The sequence below is a fragment of the Stegostoma tigrinum genome, chromosome 1 (assembly GCF_030684315.1).
Source record: "Stegostoma tigrinum isolate sSteTig4 chromosome 1, sSteTig4.hap1, whole genome shotgun sequence".
Lineage (NCBI taxonomy): Eukaryota > Metazoa > Chordata > Chondrichthyes > Orectolobiformes > Stegostomatidae > Stegostoma > Stegostoma tigrinum.
This window is the reverse complement of record NC_081354.1, coordinates 169,993,723-170,013,055: the sequence shown is the minus strand read 5'-3', so window position 1 is coordinate 170,013,055 and position 19,333 is coordinate 169,993,723. Positions and strand designations below refer to the sequence as shown.

Here is a 19,333-nt window from a genome sequence, read left to right as displayed (position 1 = left end):
CACTCAGAGTACCAGCCACTCCTATGACCTACTCTACCCTCTGATGCAGTTCCTCCTACCACCACCCCACCTTCAGAATCCACCTATCACTGTCCTTGTGCCAGCATTGCATTACATATGCCTCTAACTTCTCCCCCAGCTGGATGTGAGTTTGCTCGCTGAGCTGGAAGGTTAATTTTCAGATGTTTCATCACCATTCTAGGTAACATCATCAGTGAGCCTCCGGTGAAGTGCTGGTGTTATGTCCTGCTTTCTACTTATCTGTTTACATCGTGGTAGCCCACAAACCCACAACACACTAAAACAGCAGCTAATCAACTTAAAAGACCCTATACAGATAACAAGCAAAACGAACGTCATTTACAAAATACCTTGCAAGAACTGTGACAAACACTGCATTGGACAAACAGGCAGAAAGCTAGCCACCAGGATACATGAACATCAACTGGCCACAAAACGACATGACCCACTATCACTAGTATCCTTACATACAGATGAGGAAGGACACCACTTTGATTGGGACAACACATCCATCCTAGGACAAGCCAAACAGAGACACACACGAGAATTCCTAGAAGCATGGCATTCCAACCGGAATTCCATCAACAAACACATTGATTTGGAGCCCATTTACCATCCTCTGAGAAAAAGAACAGGAAATGCCATCACAAATGCAGGAAATGACATCACCAACCTAAGGAAACCTAAACAGATAAATAGAAAGCGGGACATAACATCAGCGCTTCACCGGAGGCTCACTGATGATGTTACCTAGAATGGTGACGAAACGTCTGAAAATGAACTGTCCAGCTCAGCGAGCAAACTCACATCCAGAACCTCAACCTGAGCTACAAATCTTCTCAAAACTCGTTCTCCCCCAGCCTTAATTCTCCAAACCCTTTTGGCATTGAATCTCTCCCTTCCACTAGCTCTACAGGCTCCCCCTTTGCACACCCCCAACAATCCATGGACACACTATAATTGCCCCAGAGTGGAAGGAAGTGAGGGAACAGGTCATCAACAGCCTTCTTATTAAGTAGCCTAATGTGTTAGTAAATAAGTAAAATAAATAATTTTAAAAGTCTAGTGGAACTTTGGCTTTAAGCAGACTGGCATACCAAGTAATGCGTGTCCTAGTAGTCCTGTTTAAACCATTTAGGGTTTAATTTTGGATGAAGCACTCAGAGTTACATGTATGGATCTTGTAGGGTCTGTGGTGTGGATGCACTCAGATATTGATGAGGTGATTGGATTAAAGTTTGAGGACATTTGATGGCATTTAAGTAGTGAAGGTGAAACGGGAGGTGAATACATTTGAGACACGGATTGGCCACGATTTCATCTAATGGTCAACCAAATGTGAGGAGCAGAATGACAACTCACACACGAGCTAATGCTTTGGTATTTATCACATGATGCATTTTGTATTGAGCCATGTTTTCATGGAAAATGCAGACCTGTAAAATATACACCAGATGACAGAAGTGTCTTATCTTTTTAATTCATTTGTGGGATGTAGGCGTCACTGGCTGGCCAGCATTTATTGTCCGTCCCTAGCTGCCCTTGAGAAGGTGGTGGTGAGCTGTCTTCTTGAACTGCTGCAGTCCATCTACCAACAAGCATCCTTTAGAAAGGAAATCTGCAGACCTGATCTGGCTGATGTACAGGACCCATAAAAATGTATTGCTTCTAGAATAGTCTAGCAACACATTTAGATACTCAATAAAAGGGCTCACCACCACATTCTCAAGGACAATGAGGGATGGGCTATAAATGCTGACCTGGCCAGCAACACCTACATTCAATGAATAAATATTTTAAAAAGTAATATGTTTATAAATACTTAAGAAGATCTATACAAACACATGTAAGAATGTAAATCATAAAAATTACAAAATTTCACAGCAGCAAGTTTGTGAGGTTTAGAGTATACTTTATTAGTAACTGACTTACCTAAAGAAAGTCAATTTTCAGTAATGTTTGTGTAGAGTGATGAAATGTTGTTGAGAAAGATTGGGAGCAAAGTTTTAGCTGTTGATGAGTAAAGATTGGCAACATTTGACTCACATTGGCTCTAACCTCCCCAAGCAGCACCATTGGTCATGCTGATTTGTAAACAGGTGGACTCATTCTCCAGGGATTGCTACAGTTCAAACTCCCAGGCTGGAAGATGCACAATGTTGGACACTGTCTGCACACGGTCACATTGTATTGATTGGCCTTCATTATGCAGGATGATTCTAAATTGAAGCTGTTACGTTCATCTCAAACCCCAAAGGTTACATATATGTTATATATATGCTGAGAGAGAGAGAGAGCTAAGTAAACTCCGACCAGTCTACTGAAAGAAAGCAAGCACGCAATAGGCTCAAGCTTCTGACAGGTGAGTCCTAACAGTTTCAAGTCTTTGATACATTTGGACATAATTGTGTCAAGTTTCCTGTAAGTATTGGAAGATCATAAGATTTGCTGACTGAAAATTGTTCATTTAATTAGCTTTAAAGATTTTCAGATTTGTAATCCATTAATAATTTAATAAATGCAGAAATTGTTTCACTTTAGGGAAAAACGATAAGATTGATTTCCAATACTTAGTTTCTGAAGTGCCTTTCATATTTAACAGTCATCATTAAATTTTATTTGTGGGTGAATCCTATGTGATTTATAATATTGCCAAATCTTAATGTAGGTTAAATATTAAATAAATGGCTAGGGTTAACTAATTGTTAAGGTTATTACTAACTGTTCGGCACTTTGGTGAGTCTTTTTTAACGTATCGTATGGGAAATTCCAGCCAAAACATATAAAATGCTGGTATTACCTTGAAAGATTAATTCAGAAATTAAATGTTCATATTGAGGAACTTTGTGTTCAACTCAAATGTGATGGCAGAAATCGAAGGGAATGTTTAGTGTGTGGGGATTGTTGCACAGAAAGTGCACAATGTGGACTCTGCAGCTGTACTCCAAATTCTCTGCTCGTTTATTTTCTGCTTTACGATCTTAAAGATTAAAACATTATGAGTGAATATGGCACCCTCTGAAGTAATAGCCTCTCCCTTTCACTTTGAGGGTTCATACCTGAGCAAAAGCCTTGTCTTGTGAAATTTACTTTCAAGATTTCAAGGTACTCCAAGCTACAAATGTAAAATAGAAGTGGCAAGTCTCTCAACTCAACCTCCCTCAGTTTCTACATCAGTGACTGTATTCCCACCTTCAAATCAGGAGAGTTCCTTTTCAAATGCTTTGGAGAGCACTTCATGATGACACTTCATTGGAATGATAAGGAAATGCTATATGTTGGAGATGCTGCTTTTCAGCTGAAGTGTTAAACCAAAACTATATCTGTTTGTTCGGCTGGACATAAAAGTTCCTAAGGCACTCTTTGGGAGAAAAAGAACAGAATTCTGTCATTGTCATGGGCAATTTTCCTGTCTTAACCAACACCAACTAAAAATCAAGTTAACTGGTGATTGGTTTCAGTTTCATTGTCTGAGCTAAAGCAACAGTAGTAGACTCGCCAAGTTTAAGGGCATTTAAATGATCATTTGATAAACATATGGATAATAATGGAATAGTGTAGGTTAGATTAGCTTCAGATTGGATTCACAGGTCGGCACAACATCGAGGGCCGAAAGGCCTGTACTGCGCTGTAATGTTCTATGTTCTATCTCATACTGCCTGAAATCTAAGCCCTTCCGTTTCTACTAATGTTGTCCATGCATAGCAAATTACCTCAATCATAGCAAATTGCTTATCTAGTTGATGTAAGTTTCACGCGACTTCTCCCATCTCATAATGGTGAAATATTTCATGCACCAGGCCCAGTTTCACACCAGGCTAAACCTAGTAACTAATAAACGGAAGAAATAAATTATATTTTTATAGCACCTTTCATGACTTTTGGACATTCCAAAAGTTCTTTACAAACAATAAAACACTTCTGAAATGCAGTCATTTTTGTAATGTGGGAGATGGTGCAGCTGATTTCACAAAAATGGTGTTGTGTTGATAACCAGATGAGATTGACTCAGTTATAAATATTGGCCAGGTAGTTAGTGAGAACTCCCTCTTGATTCTTCAAACCATAGAGTCATTGTGGCTCAGAAGGATACCATTTGGCCCAGTGAGCCCATTGTTGGACCGGTGCAAAGTAATGCAGTCAGACCCATGCCCTGGCTGCATATCAGCATCACCTTGCAAGCTTATTTTTCTCAAGATTCCACCCAATTTCTTTTTCTAAGTCATTCATCATCTCTGCACCAACTCTTACAGGCACTGAGTTCCAAGTCATTACTGCTGACTGTAATAATAGGTTCTTTCTTCCATCTTCAACATCTCTCACCCAAAACTTTAAATCTGTGTCCCCCCAGCCTTCATACTATTAACTAATGGGAGCAGTTTATTCTTGTCTACCTTATTTAAACCTGTCATAATCTTGTACATTCTTTCAAATTGCCCCTCAATCTCCTTTTCTCTGAGAAAAATCACTCTAGCTTCTTCAACCTAATTTTATATCTGAAATCTCTCATATAAGCCTCATCCCTGTAACTGATCTGGTCAAAGTGTGGGTATGGTGATACCTGGTTGGACTGTACCTGAACAGGGTCAGGATAAATATCCTTGCAGAGACATTTGTTAATGCTGCTGGGAAGAGTTTAAGCTAGGTTTGCTGGGAGAAGGAGAAGCGGGGGCCAAATTCTAAGCAAGGAGATGGAGGCAGAAACTTAAGCAAGTGACTCTGAAAAACAGAGGAAGTAGAGGTTAAAAATGTCTGCTAGCACAATGGATATGGCTTCAATACTAACCTTCAAAAGATTATTGGGGAAGATGGGGATCTAATAGGAATTCTCTCAGAAACGACTAGCACAGACTTGAACGACCAAAATTGCCTCCTCCTACACTACTTTATTTGATCAGCTTAAGTATGGCCTCTTAAAATTGTCAGTGTAGCTGGAGATAATCTTTCAGTTTCTTATCAGTTACAGACCCTGGCTTATTTTCTTCCACCAGCTCCACAAATCAGATTTAGGAGACTCATCCACAGCAACATAATGGCTTTCCAGAAAAACCTGCATTTCCTGGTATTCCTGCTGCTGATTGTTAACACTCAGTTTTCCACGGCCCAACACTGGTCCCATGGTTGGTATCCAGGAGGGAAGAGAGAAGTGAGTCTGTCTCAATCTCCAGATGTGAGTCCTACTCTCTCGGCATTCTTTAATCTTTGCTAAAATCCTAACTGCTTCCTGTGAATATAACAACAAAAAAGGAATAGACAGCTCTTTACTTATTTATATTTATTAGAATACACCACACAGTGATATTCTTATGGGATCTTTACTTCCAGTTGAAAGGCCTGGAATATAAATACAAAATTCTGGAATTGCCCATTAGGGTCAGATAATGTCTATGGAGACAGAATGTTTAACATTTCAAGCCAATGACTTTTCATCAGAACTGGAACAGAGATGTGATGGTTTTAACCAACTGCAGAGGCACAGAAATGTGAGAGGGATTAACAGCTCTGATCTTTAAAAATTGGTCATATCATCAACTTGCTTAAATTTAAAATTTATTATCATCAGTCAACAAGAGGGACTAGAAAGAAATCGGTAGACCCCAGAACTTCATTTGTGACGGTATGACCACAGTTCTAGAACATAGAACATAGAAAAGCACAGCACAGTACAGGCCGTTCGGCCCATGATGTTGTGCCGTGGAATAATCCTCATCCAAAAATAAAATAACCTAACCTACATTCCCCTCCAAGCATGGACAAGCGAGCTGAACTCAAAAGGCAAAGTGGATTTGATTAGTCTTGACATTAAGGTAGCATTTGCCCAAGTGTGGTATCATCAAGGAACAAAACTAAAGTCAATACTAATCAGAGGGCAAACACTCTACCCATTAGAATCGTACCTAGTGGTTGTTGGTTGTTGGTTATCTTAGCCAGGACATCTCTGCAGGCATTCCTAAGGGTAGTGTCCTATGCCCAACCATCTTCAGTTTCTTCATCATTGACCTTCACTCCATCATAAGGTCAAAGGTGGGAAATTCACCAATGACTGCACAACGTTCAACACCATTTGCAGCTCCTCGGACGCTGATGCAGTCCATGTCAAAATGCAGCAGGACCTGAAGAACGTTTAAGTTTGGCTGTAAAATGGCAGTTAAAATTTGTACCACACAAGTGGCAAGCAATAGCCATCTTTATCAAGAGAGAGTCCAACCATCATCCTTTGATTTTCAATGATGCACTATCACTGAATCCACAACTATTGACATTTTAAAGTTCCCATTGGCCAGATGCATGTTATAGCAGGTTAGAGGCTGCGCACTCCATGGACAGTAACTCATCTCCTGACTCCACAAAGGCCTGTCCGCCACCTACAAGGGACAACTCAGGAGTGTGATGGAATATTTTCCACTTGCCTCGATGGGTGCAGCTCTAGCAACTCAAAAATCTTAATGCCCCCCAGGACATAGTGGCCCATTTGATTGATACCCTGGCTGTCAGCTTCAGTATTCACTCCCGTCATGACTAATGCATAGTGGCAGCAGTATGGCCATGTACAAGATGCACTGTACCAACTCCCCAAGGTTCCTTAGACAGAAATGTCCAAATGCATGATTTCTGCCACCTGTAAGGAGAAAAGCAGACCTGCCCTCCCTACTTCCTGATTTTTTTTGCCTCTCCCCCACATCCGTTTCTGCTCTGTCAGCTCTGTAAAATTCTCCGGACCTGAGATGATTGACCTCCAACAACCACAAGGCATGACTCGAGCGGGTAGAGTGTTTCCCCTCTGATTTGTATTGACTTTAGTTTTGTCTGAATTCTGCAGACGGGCTAGTCAAGACTCAATATAACGGAAGTAGTAAGTCAGGCTTTTTTACTCCAAACCTCTTAAGGTAAAGAAACAGGGATAATTACTTCTACAGAGGAGGTTAAAGGGTTGAAGGGAGGATTAAATGGTGTTTGGAGATAACTATATTACACAAGTTCAATTGAATATTCCTTATCATTTCCTAGGCTTCAGAAGAAATCAAGTTATGTGAAGGTGAGGGTTGCCTGTTGCTGCGGAGTCCACATAGAGGGATCATAAGGAGTATTGTGGTAAGAAGAACATTCTTATTTTTTTTCAGGAATTACAAATAGTGGCTTGAATAAACAGTATAAAAATTACACATGATTATGCAAATAAGGGAAGACATTGTGAAAACACTGCATAATCCCACAAGGGTTACAGTACCAATTTGTTAAATTTCACAGGCATATTTGTCAACTATCGGATTTTGTTTTTGTTGAGTTTATGCTCTTCAGGAATTAAGTACAAGGGGCTGCAATTACGTGGAAGCACAAAGGCCTGTCCGCCACCTACAAGGGACAACTCAGGAGTGTGTTGGAATATTTTCCACTTGCCTCGATGGGTGCAGCTCCAGCAACACAAAAACCTTAATGCCTCCCAGGACATAGTGGCCCATTTGATTGATACCCTGGCTGTCAGCTTCAGTGTTCACTCCCGTCATGACTAATGCATAGTGGCAGCAGTATGGCCATGTACAAGATGCACTGTACCAACTCCCCAAGGTTCCTTAGACAGAAATGTCCAAATGCATGATTTCTAAGCTCGAGGCAGACTAGGAATACAGCAAAAAGGAAGGATAGCTTAAGACGTCTTAGGATTTCCAATATCTCTAATAATGATAAGAAAGTTAGCATTAAGTCACTTTATCTAAATGCTCGTAGTATTCGCAACAAAGTAGATGAATTAACAGCACAAATCCTCTTGAATGATTATGATGTGGTAGGTATCACAGAGACATGGTTGCAGGGAGTTCGGGACTGGCAGTTAAACATCCAAGGATTCACAACATATCGAAAAGACAGGGAGGTGGGCAGTGGGGGTGGGGTTGCCTTGTTATTTAAGAATGATACTAAATCTACGGTATAGAATGACATAGGGTCAGAGGATGTGGAGTCTGTGTGGGTGGAGTTGAGGAACCACAAAGGCAAAAAAACCATAATGGGATTTATGTACAGACCTCCTAACAGTGATCAGGACCAGGGGCGCAAGATGCACCAAGAAATAGATAGGGCATGTCAGAAAGGCAAGTTCATGGTGATCGTGGGGGACTTCAGTATGCAGGTGGACTGGGTGAATAGTGTTGCTGGTGGATCCAAAGAAAGGGAATTCATGGAATGTTTGCAGGATGGCTTTTTGGAACAGCTTGTGATGGAGCCCACAAGGGAGCAGGCTATTCTGGACTTAGTGCTATGTAATGAGCCAGACTTTATAAAAGACCTTAAAGTAAGGGAACACTTAGGAGGCAGCGATCATAATATGGTAGAGTTCAGTCTGCAGTTTGAAAGAGAGAAGGCAAAATCGGATATAATGGTGTGACAGTTAAATAAAGGTAATTACAGGGGCATGAGAGAGGAATTGATGAAAATCGATTGGAAGCAGAGCCTAGTGGGGAAGACAGTGGACCAACAATGGCAGGAGTTTCTGTGTGTAATTGAGGACATAGTACAGAAGTTCATCCCAAAGAAAAGAAAGATTGTCCGTGGTGGGATTAGACAGCCATGGCAGACAAAGGAAGTCAGGAAATGTATCAAAGAAAAAGAGACAGCCTATAAAGTGGCCAAGAGCACTGGGAAATCAGAAGATTGGGAAGGCTACAAAAACAAACAGAGGATAACAAAGAGAGAAATAAGGAAGGAGAGGATCAAATATGAAGGTAGGCTAGCTAGTAATATTAGAAATGATAGTAAAAGCTTCTTTCAATGCATAAGAAACAAACGATAGACAAAAGTAGACATTGGGCCACTCCAAATTGATGCTGGAAGGCTAGTGATGGGAGATAAGGAAATAGCTGAAGAACTTAATAAGTACTTTGTGTCAGTCTTCACAGTGGAAGACATGAGTAGTATGCCAACAATTAGGGAGAGTCAGGGGGCAGAGTTGAGTATGGTAGGCATTACAAAAGAGAAAGTGCTAGAAAAGCTAAAAGGTCTAAAAATTGATAAACCTCCTGGCCCCGATGGGCTACATCCTAGAGTTCTGAGGAAGGTGGCTGAAGAAATAGCAGAGGCTTTGGTTGTGATCTTTCAAAAGTCACTGGAGTCTGGGAAAGTCCCAAATGATTGGAAAATTGCTGTTGTAACCCCCTTGTTTAAGAAAGGATCAAGGCAAAAGATGGAAAATTATAGGCCGATTAGCTTAACCTCGGTAGTTCGTAAAATTCTAGAATCCATTGTCAAGGATGAGATTTCTAAGTTCCTGGAATCGCAGGGTCAGATTAGAACAAGTCAGCATGGTTTTAGTAGGGGAGGACGTGCCTGACAAATCTGTTAGAATTCTTTGAAGAGGTAACAAGTATGTTAGATCAGGGAAACCCAGTAGATTTTATCTATCTAGACTTCCAAAAGGCCTTTGATACAGTGCCTCACGAGAAGCTGCTGAGCAAGGTGAGGGCCAAGGTGTTCGAGGTGAGCTACTGGCTTGGATTGAGGATTGGCTGTCTGACAGAAGGCAGAGAGTTGGGATAAAAGGCTCTTTTTTCAGAATGGCAACCGGTGACAAGTGGTGTCCCGCAGGGTTCAGTGTTGGGGCTGTAGCTGTTCACCTTGTATATTAATGATCTGGATAAAGGGACTGGGGTCATTCTGGCAAAGTTTGCCGATGATACGAAGATAGGTGGACAGGCAGGTAGTACTGAGGAGGTGGGGAAGCTGCAGAAAGATTTAGACAGTTTAGGAGAGTGGTCCAGGAAATGGCTGATGAAATTCAACATGAACAAATGCGAAGTTTTGCACTTTGGAAAAAAGAATACAGGCATGGACTATTTTCTAAACGGTGAGAAAATTTGCAAAGCAGAAGTACAAAGGGATCTGGGAGTGTTGGTCCAGGATTCTCTGAAAGTTAACTTGCAGGTAGAGTCTGTGATTAAGAAAGCGAATGTAATGTTGCCATTTATCTCTAGAGGGTTGGAATATAAAAGCAGTGATGTGCTTCTGAGGCTTTATAAAGCTCGTTAGGCCCCATTTAGAATACTGTGTCCAATTTTGGGCCCCACACCTCAGGAAGGAAATACTAGCCCTGGAGTGTGTCCAGCGGAGATTCACACGGATGATCCCTGGAATGGTAGGTTTAACGTATGATGAATGGCTAAGGATCCTGGGATTGTATTCATTAGAGTTTAGAAGTTTGAGGGGAAATGTAATAGAAACTTACAAGATAATGTATGACTTAGAAGGGGTGGATGCTGGGAAGTTGTTTCCGTTAGCCACGGAGACTAGGACCCATGGGCACAGCCTTAGAATTAGAGGGGGTAAATTTAAAACGGAAATAAGGAGACATTTCTTCAGCCAGAGAGTGGTGGGCTTGTGGAATTCATTGCCACGGATTACAGTGGAGGCCGGGACGTTAGATGCCTTCAAGGCAGATCTTGATCTCAGAAGGAATCAAGGGCTATGGGGAGAGTGCAGGGAAGTGGAGTTGAAATGCCCATCAGCCATGATTAAATGGCGGAGTGGACTCGATGTGCCGAATGGCCTTACTTCCACTCCTATGTCTTACGGTCTTATGGTAGGACTTGTGAAATTGAGATTCCTGGAGCTGAGAAAGTTTAGTGATTTAATGCACATATTTGAAGTTGTGAGAGTTTTTGAGAGAGTATGGTAAAACTAGTTCTGGTGGTAGTCAGATTGGTGACAAGAGGATGCAGATTAAGGGAAGTGGCCAAAGAATAACAAGGGAGATGCACCAGCCTTTTATCATCTGCCTGAAAGGACAGTGGAAGTAGATTCATTGGTAACTTTTAAAAGTGAATTGGATAAATACTTAAAAAGTTAAACTTTTCGAAGTCAACTGTGAGGCAGCATGGGGGTGAGATTAATGGAATCGATCTTTCAAAGTGGGCCAGACATGAAGGGCTGCATCACTTCCTTTTGTGCTACATCATTTAGCGAGTGTATACAGTTAGGCTAGAATCAGTGCTCATTTCCTGTGATTTAAATGTTACAGCCAGAACAAGAGTTCTGTTATTTAGAACTGTGGGTGTGCAGGATTTGCAACTATCCATAGGAAGATTATTAATGATTTTTATCTTGAAAGTGTAATGTTACATCCTCAAAGGACTATTGAATAACTCTCTCCATTTGAGAGAGAGATAGATGCATATGTAGGGCTTGAAGTGACCATTCCACAAGGTGATAAGGCAGGTCTCTGCTGTATTATTGCTGGTGCAGTGACTGAGTCTATGCTGTTGCCTTACCACACTGTAGTGATCTAATCAACTGAGCTTTATATTGAAAGTAGATTTTAAGCTAATCAGGAAAGCAGCACTTTTCTGGATAAATATGAAATTATAATGAGTTTGTTCATTCTGCTCTTTTATCTTCCTGTCTGTTTCATAAAATCAGATGGATATGTTGGTGCAACAGATTCAGAAGAAAAAATGAAGTCTGCCTTGTTTTCAGATTGCCCCCAGTGTAAATTATAAGCTCATGAAGCTGATGTGCCTGAAGATATTTTCCTCAGAAATATGATTTTAAATTCTGCAATGAATTTCTGTCAAAGTTCAGTAAGCTCATCTCATGTACATGGCTTGAAGACTATTGAATGGCGCTGTGAGACTGTTTGAGTGACATCTGTGAAAACACTGCAGATAGACTTCCCTTTCTGGCATTTTAATTTCAACCATGTGAAATGAAGGACTTTATTTTGCCATATATCAATAACACCAACTCTCAAATGCTATTGCTTGAACATGAGAAATACTCAAGAAAAGAGATATAAACAGTTGTTGTGTTTTATTTAGTAACTGTTTTTCCAAGTTTTGGCATTATTTTGCCTGAACCTAAAGCAACTGTACATGTCTGAAAGTCTTTACAAATGATCATTTTTCTCTATTTTGCATTAAAAGATGATCGTATTCAATGTGTTTCAGCGTCAAACTTCCGGTAACATTTCATGGTTTCGGGTTCACTGTCCATCTGAATGTACACATTAATCAGATGGGAAAATGATCCTGGTGTCACACATGGGATCCATGGCACAGCTCTCTACAACAGGGGAACAGAATAATAATCTATATGTGTACTAAAATAACCATCTTCTTTAATGATTACAAAGGACATATTTACAGGTCTATGGAAAAGCACCTAGAATACATTTGCTCTAAATGATCTCACATAAGGAAACAATAATAACTAGGTTCATGCAAATCATTAAAGCTGGGAAAAAGGACAAGGTCATGAAAACTATTCCCATTTCAGCATTAAATTCCAGGCTGATTGACAAGGGATTTCACTGCTGTAGTGTAGAATGTTGTACACTCAGTGACACTCAAAGGTCTACTAGAACTTCGTTTTTCTCTGTCCAACAATGTCTTTTAAAAATTCTTTTACACAATGTGGGTGGTGTTAATGCCAACATTTGTTTCTCATTCTTCAATATCCTTGAGAAAGTGATGGTGAGCCACTATTTTGAACCATTGCTGTCTTTCTGTGGCGAGAAAACTTGAATAGGTCACTGAATCAGCTCAGTGAGAAGCTAAGAGTCAGCCACGTTACCTCAGGTTTAGAATAGATCAGACCAGGTGAGGGTGGAAAATTTCTTCTGTACATTAGTGAACGACATAAGTTTTTACAGCAATTGTTTAATTTCATGACTGCAATAATAAAATTGGCTTTCTATCTCAGACTTTATTAATTCATTGAATTTAAATTCACCAACTATTAGTGGCACCTGTATAGGAACATGTCCCCACAGCATTAGCATTTAGATGAAGGATACTTACAGTGAGATTTACACTAAAGCAGCATCTCCCAGTTTTACTGCTGTCACCCAATGCAGCCTTAATGATACTTCTAATGTTGACCAAGGTGGCATTTCCCTAGCGAGTTTTCAGAAGATTTGTAGCTCAGGTTGAGGCTCTGGATGTGAGTTTGCTCGCTGAGCTGGAAGGTTCGTTTTCAGACGTTTCGTCACCATTCCAGGTAACATCATCAGTGAGCCTCCGACGAACCTTTGTTGGAGGCTCACTGATGATGTTACCTAGAATGGCATTTCCCTGTTGTACACCTTTTTGCTTGTCTCAGCGACACTTCTAATCTTGTGCTATATGCTGAGCTCTTTAGAGCTTCTATGATAGTGCATTGCAATGTGGAAGAAGTCCATTCAGCTCATCGAGCCATCACTGACCCTCCAAAGAGCGTCCCGCCCAGACTGCTACCTTATCCCTGTAACACTGCTTTTCCCCTGCCTAGTCCATCTAGCCTACACATTCCTGGACACAGCAATTTAGCATGGCTAATCCGTCTAACCTGCACATCTTTGGACTGTGGGTGGAAACCGGAGCACCAGGAGGAGTCCCATGCTGACACGGGGAGAATGTGCAAACTCCGCACAGACAGTCACCCGAAAGTGGAATTGAACCTAGATCCCTGGCGCTGTGAGGCAGCAGCGCCAACCATTGAATCACTCTGCAGCCCCATTTTTCTTCACTTTTTTAGCACATGTTATAAATGGCATTCCTGTCAGATGGGCTGCAAGATGATTTAAAACCCATGTCAATGGAAACCTCCTGGAGAAAACATGTACCCAACTGTAGTCAAATGAATGCAAATTAACTCTGATTATAGACAATGAAAGTATGACATTTGAGCTATTCTCTTGCCTATTCGCACATAATATACACCACACACACACATACACATGCACATGCACATAGACACACACAGACACACACACTGACACATCTACCTTTATGAAGCTTTGATGGGTGGCACGGTGGCTCAGTTAGCACTGCTGCTGTCATAGTGCCAGGGACGTGGGTTCGATACCATCCTCAGGCAGTGACTGTCTGTATGGAGTCTGCACATTCTCCCCGTGTCTGTGTGGGTTTCCTCTGGGTGCTCCGGTTTCCTCCCACAGTCCAAAGAAGTGCAGCCTAGGTGGATTGGTCATGCTCAATTGCCCGTAGCGTTCAGCAATGTGTAGGTCAGTTGTGTTAGCCAGGGTAACAGAGATAGTGTTAGGGGCATGTGTCTGGGTGGGCTGCAGGTTGGCGGGTCGGTATGGACTTTTTGAACCAAATGGCCTGTTTCTACACTGTAGGGATTCTATAAAATAAGGCTCTTCTTTTGAATAATCTAGGACTAATGAGCCAGTTACTCACCCTGTGTACAGCAGATTCCAGATGAGGCACATTTCCCACCATTGCTGCCACAAGCCCTGCCACTGGGTTCACAAGGAGACAGCAGGTTATCTTCCTTCTGACACCTCAGGGTCTCGGAGGTTCCAATGTAGCAGCCAAACCCCTCCCCACAGCAAATACTGGCTCCAAAGCAATGGCCCCTGTTACCAGGACCACATGACAAGCACTGGGTAAGAATAGAAAGGGGTTATGTCACCGGAGTCTTAATTACAGAGAAGCTGCAGAGGCAATTTTTACACCACTCTTTGAAGCTAAATGCCAACCCTTCATGTTTTGAGGAAGAACAGACATGCACATGCAAACTGTCTTTGACCTCTGCCTTTGTTTTGCTGCTGATGGAATGGAGTTACTTGTAGGAAACTACAGACTCAGGTTTGCGGACAGCAAATTCCCAAAAAGCAGTAGTGAGTTCAATGATGAGATCGCCTATTGCAATGTGGCTCACTGAGGGATAAATGTTTGTCCCTTGCACTTTGTTAGATAGTACCTGCACCCATTGGATTCTCAGTTTAACATCACCCAAAGATCCTCACCTTTGATCCTGCAACCTTCTAGCAAAAAACGAGGGTCAGCTACAGATCCAAAGCTCACTGTAATGCACTTAATGGACAAATATGTGGGCAAACAAGACTGAACGAGCTGGGCTTTGAAGACTGGATTGCCAGGGTTCTGGAGGTGCATGTGACCCTGAGGACACAGAAGGACTCACTTTGTCTTAGGCTGCACCCCAACTGCACTGCATTCAGAGTTAGACAAATCCAGTCAGGGCTCAATCCAACAACAGGGATAAGTGGAGGGAGGGTGGCTTAGTGACTAAATGGCTAGAACTGCTGCCTCATAGCACCAGAGACCTATGTTCAATTCCACCCTGGACCGACTATCTGTGTGGAGTTGGAACGTTCATCCTGCATCTTTGTGGGTTTCTGCCAGGGGGCCTGGTCTCCCCCCACTGTCTGAAAGTTGTGCAAGTTAGGTGGATTGGCCATGCTAAATTACCCATCGTGTTCAGGATGTGGGCTGTGTGCGTTTGCCATGGGATGCTCTTTGGAGGGTCAGTGCAGACTCAATGTGTCAGATGGTCTGCCTCCACACTGTAGAGGTCCTGTGATTGTCTGTCTGTTTGGAGGAAGAAACCTCACACTGAATACAATGTTTGTAACACCTTTGTCTCAAAGTATTGGAAGGGGGGGCCTGTTAGACACTGCCTTTAAATCTACCTGACAGAGAGATCAGTTCCATCAGCCTCCAGGAAGCTGAGCACAAACAACAACCACTGATCTCAGCTGCGATGAAGTTATGGGATGTAAAGTAAAGGTGGAAGAAGCAAACTGCCGCTGAGAATATTTGTTCTCACAGATGGAAAGAGAGAGATTAACGGAATTCAAACTTTCCTCCTCATCCTTGGGGGGAACAAAACCCTGTTAGTCTGCAAACTCACTGACAGATACAAAGATGTGATTGTTTTATGTGGTAATCCTCGCTGTATAACTAAACCCTTTGGGCAGTTAGGGATTGGCAACAAATGCTGGCTGAGCTAGCAATCCACAAGAAATAAAAAAAAGCCAAGTACACCATGAGCAGAAGTGTTTGAAGCAGAATGTGAACACTCATTCTTTGTTATGTGCAGTGTCAGCCACACAGCCTCCAAAGTATAACAATGCTATTTCTCTGACTACCTGAACTTGGTTGTACTGTAACCTGAATGCTTGTCACCGATTGCTGATCCCTCAGCATCGGGCTGCTCCTAGAATTCCACTTTGTATGTATAGCAGAGAACGGGCTGCATTTCTTTTCAAGGATGAGGTATAGCATTGGCTGAGGCTGGGAGTGTGAGTTAGAAGGTAGAACAATGCAGCACAGGAACAGGTCCTTCAGCCTACTATGTGGTTTCCCTAATGCAAACCCGTGATTTTAATGTGACCAGCAAACCTGAGGCTGATGAGACTGTTCTTAATGATCATGCCTGGAGAGCAGATTCAGTAAGAACTTTCAAAAATGAATTAGATGAATCATTGAAATGGGGAAAGGACAACAGAGTGGGAGTAACTGTAGCTCTTTTGGAGAGTTTGAACAGGTCTGATTTTTTAAATTCATTCGTGGGAGCTGGACATGGCTGGTGGGCAAGCATTTGTCGTCCATTTCTAGATGCCCTTGAGAAGGACAATTAATGCCCACCTTATGCGCTGAGTTATTCTATGAAATTCTTCAACAGAATGGGTAATGCATGTTTATGCAATGTCTCATACTCAGAAGATTCAACTAAATACTGTCCTATGAAAACTATTAACAAAGATTAGGGTCACTAACACAGAAATTGAAGATTTATTTCCAAGTCACTGAGACATGTCTGCCAGAGAACTCTTAGGAATGTTAAAATAATTACATTTTTTCCCAGTTTTTTTTGACCCCCCTTCTGTCTATTAGGTAAGGAGAACATTGGAGATGGGGTTAATAAGGCTGCTTAACTGGATGGTCAGGGACTGGAGAGTATTTGATGGACCCTGGGATTTGTCTTATAACAGCTCGCAAATTTAGAAGCAGTATTCTGATCAAGAGTCGCATACAAGCTATGTAACAAAATAAATCAGCAGCAAAAAGTTAAAAAAGAAATGCTCCAGTATCTTCCACTGTTCATTGTACTCTTTCTGAATTATTAATCTAATCATTCAACAGAATCAGGAGTGGTTAAATATCTTGACAGAAAGGCAAAGAAAGTCGCTCCTTACCTGTCTGACCTCCATGTCCATGATGGATCGCTTGCCTCCGACAGGACAGTTGTTGATGTAACAAGCTGAGGTGAAGCAGATGAGGCAGACGAGGCAAACTGCGAGATAGGCAGACTGCATGATGTCCCACTTTTTGGAACTGGACCCAGAAAACTTCCAAACTGCACTGAGCATCGTTGAATCCTTACCTTATTTATACTCTCCAGCAATCATTCTGAGTACGGAGGTGCTATCGTTTTGCTAATTTAGCACAGGCTGAATATATTTTCTAAACTATTTTAATGAACAGATGTATAGTGCCACACACGATTCACCTGAGGTCATTCTATAACCTTGATGAATGCTTTATTTTTGCAATTAGTTAAGAAAGGAAATTAATTTATATGAGTACAATACATTTGTATCTGAATATAATTTTCCAATTAAATGTTACTTCTTTTGAACCTGACGCAAGAAGGTCATGTTTTATGTTGCCCCTTTGGAAATGTTTGCTGGTTCTACATCTCCAGGTGTTTCAAAAGGCTGTGTGCAACATGGTCTGTTAACAATTTACATCACATCGGAAACTTGTCAATGCGGCCTAAACTCAACAGGGAGTCAGCTAGTGTGTAACCACAGTCAGCAAAGTTCCCGCTTCAGCCTCCTTTTAACGTAATGTATGAACCCAGGGTTGTGAGGAGACTGTGCAGTGCTAAGCTTCTACAGCTGTTTAATGAGAACAGGCAGGCCCCTTCTGAAAAAGTAATTCCTCAAGGTATTGTCCTAGGCCAAATCATCTTCAGCTAGTTCATCAAAGACCTACCCTCCATCATAAGGACAGCAGTGGGGATGTTCGCTGATGATTGCATAATATTCGGCAGCGTTCATGATTCCCCAGTTACTGAAGCAACCCAAGTTCAAATGCAGCGAGACCTGGACAACATCCAGGTTTTAGCTAACAAATGACAAGTAACATCGATGCCACACAAATGCCAGTCAATGATCGACTCTAGTGAGAGAGAATCTAACCACTGCTCCTTGACATTTTATGACTGAATCCTCCACTGTTAACATCCTGTTAGTTATCATTGACCAGAAACTCACCTGGACTCACCATATAAACACAGTGGCTACAAGAGCAGGTCAGAAGCTGGGAATACTGCAGCAAGTAACTGACTCCCCAAAGTCTGTCCACCTTCTCCAAGGCACAAATTAGGAGTGTGATGGAATTCTCCCCACTTGCCAGGACGAATGCTGCCCCAACAACATTCAAGAAGCTTGACACCATCCAGGACAAAGCAGCCCACTTGATTGGCATTACATCCACAAGCATCCACTCCCACCACCACCGATACTCAGTAGCAGCAGTGTGTACTATCTACAAGATGTACTGCAGAAATTCACCAAAGATCCTCAGACAGCACCTTCCAAACCCACGACCACTTCTGTCTAGAACAACAAGGGCAGTAGATCCTTGGGATTATCACCACCTGCAAGTTCCACGCCAAGCCACTCACCATCCTGACTTGGAAATATATCACTGTTCGTTCACTGTCGCTCGGTCAAAATCCTGTAACTCCATCCCTAATGGGATTGTGGGCCTACATACAGCAGGTGGATTTCAGTTCATAAAGGCAGTTTAGCACCACCTTCCCAAGTGCACCTAGGGAAGGCCAAGAAATACTGGCCCACCCAGTGATACCCATGTCCCATAAGTGAATTAAAAAAAAGATATGACACATGAATATATGCCACAAAAATAGGTGGGATGGCAAATAGTGAGGATGACATACTGAATCTGCAGATGGATATAGAATGCTTAAGTGAGTGGGCTAAAACATAGCAGATGGAATATAATGTAAGAAAATATGAGCTGATGTACTTTGGCAGGAAAGCTAGAGGAACTGAACATTATTTAAATGGAGAAAGAATAGGGAAGCCTTGCTAAAACTATACAACAACTCGTTACATAGCTCACAGAGTACTGTGCACAGTTTTGGTCATTTTATCTGAGGAAAGAGATCCTGGGATTGGAGGCATTGCAGAGAATCTTCACTAGATTGATCGTACGCATGGAGGGACTGTCTCATGAAGAGAGGTCAAGTAGGTTGGATGATGGCTGCTTCTTCTTAGCATTGTAGTCATCCAAGCAACTGTGGAGCAATCCAACACACTCTTGTACTTTTCAATGAGGTTGTCTCTAATTCTTCACTCTAATTCTCCAAAGACGATAGATCCAAATTGCTCAGCTACTCATCAAAGAACAATTCTCTTACTGTCGTCTCCAATACAATATTTTCTTTTCTTAAATGAGGAGGCTGAAACTGCATAGTATTCCACATGCAGTCTTTCCCTGTACTGATAGTGGCAAGGCATCCTTATTCCTATACTCCAAAGTCTTTATAG

At 41.8% G+C, this 19,333-nt stretch overlaps 2 protein-coding genes across 2 annotated transcripts; one reads left to right on the top strand and one right to left on the bottom strand.

Moving 5' to 3' along the window:
• Positions 1-2,342: 2,342 nt before the first annotated feature.
• gnrh2 (gonadotropin-releasing hormone 2) lies at positions 2,343-11,870 on the top strand. The gene is made up of 4 exons (XM_048534745.1): positions 2,343-2,383; positions 5,013-5,191; positions 7,030-7,113; positions 11,425-11,870. The coding sequence occupies exons 2-4, from the start codon at positions 5,054-5,056 to the stop codon at positions 11,461-11,463; spliced, it is 261 nt and encodes an 86-aa protein (XP_048390702.1). The 5' UTR covers positions 2,343-2,383; positions 5,013-5,053; the 3' UTR covers positions 11,464-11,870.
• Positions 11,818-17,096, bottom strand: LOC125454202 (neurophysin 1-like). Its single transcript, XM_048534732.1, has 3 exons — positions 16,949-17,096; positions 14,184-14,388; positions 11,818-12,066 (listed from the first exon to the last, which is right to left on the bottom strand). The coding sequence occupies exons 1-3, from the start codon at positions 17,066-17,068 to the stop codon at positions 12,011-12,013; spliced, it is 381 nt and encodes a 126-aa protein (XP_048390689.1). The 5' UTR covers positions 17,069-17,096; the 3' UTR covers positions 11,818-12,010.
• Positions 17,097-19,333: the final 2,237 nt, after the last annotated feature.

Bases quoted from the DNA above. Each gene is read 5' to 3' on its own strand.
- gnrh2 (XM_048534745.1), top strand. From the start codon at position 5,054: ATGGCTTTCCAGAAAAACCTGCATTTCCTGGTATTCCTGCTGCTGATT. The intron at 5,192-7,029 runs GTGAGTCCTACT...ATCATTTCCTAG, and splicing joins GTCTGTCTCAATCTCCAGAT to GCTTCAGAAGAAATCAAGTT. The intron at 7,114-11,424 runs GTAAGAAGAACA...TCATAAAATCAG, and splicing joins GGATCATAAGGAGTATTGTG to ATGGATATGTTGGTGCAACA.
- LOC125454202 (XM_048534732.1), bottom strand. From the start codon at position 17,068: ATGCAGTCTGCCTATCTCGCAGTTTGCCTCGTCTGCCTCATCTGCTTC. The intron at 14,389-16,948 runs GTAAGGAGCGAC...ATTCTTACCCAG, and splicing joins TGGACATGGAGGTCAGACAG to TGCTTGTCATGTGGTCCTGG. The intron at 12,067-14,183 runs GTGAGTAACTGG...CCCCTGTTGTAG, and splicing joins TGGAATCTGCTGTACACAGG to AGAGCTGTGCCATGGATCCC.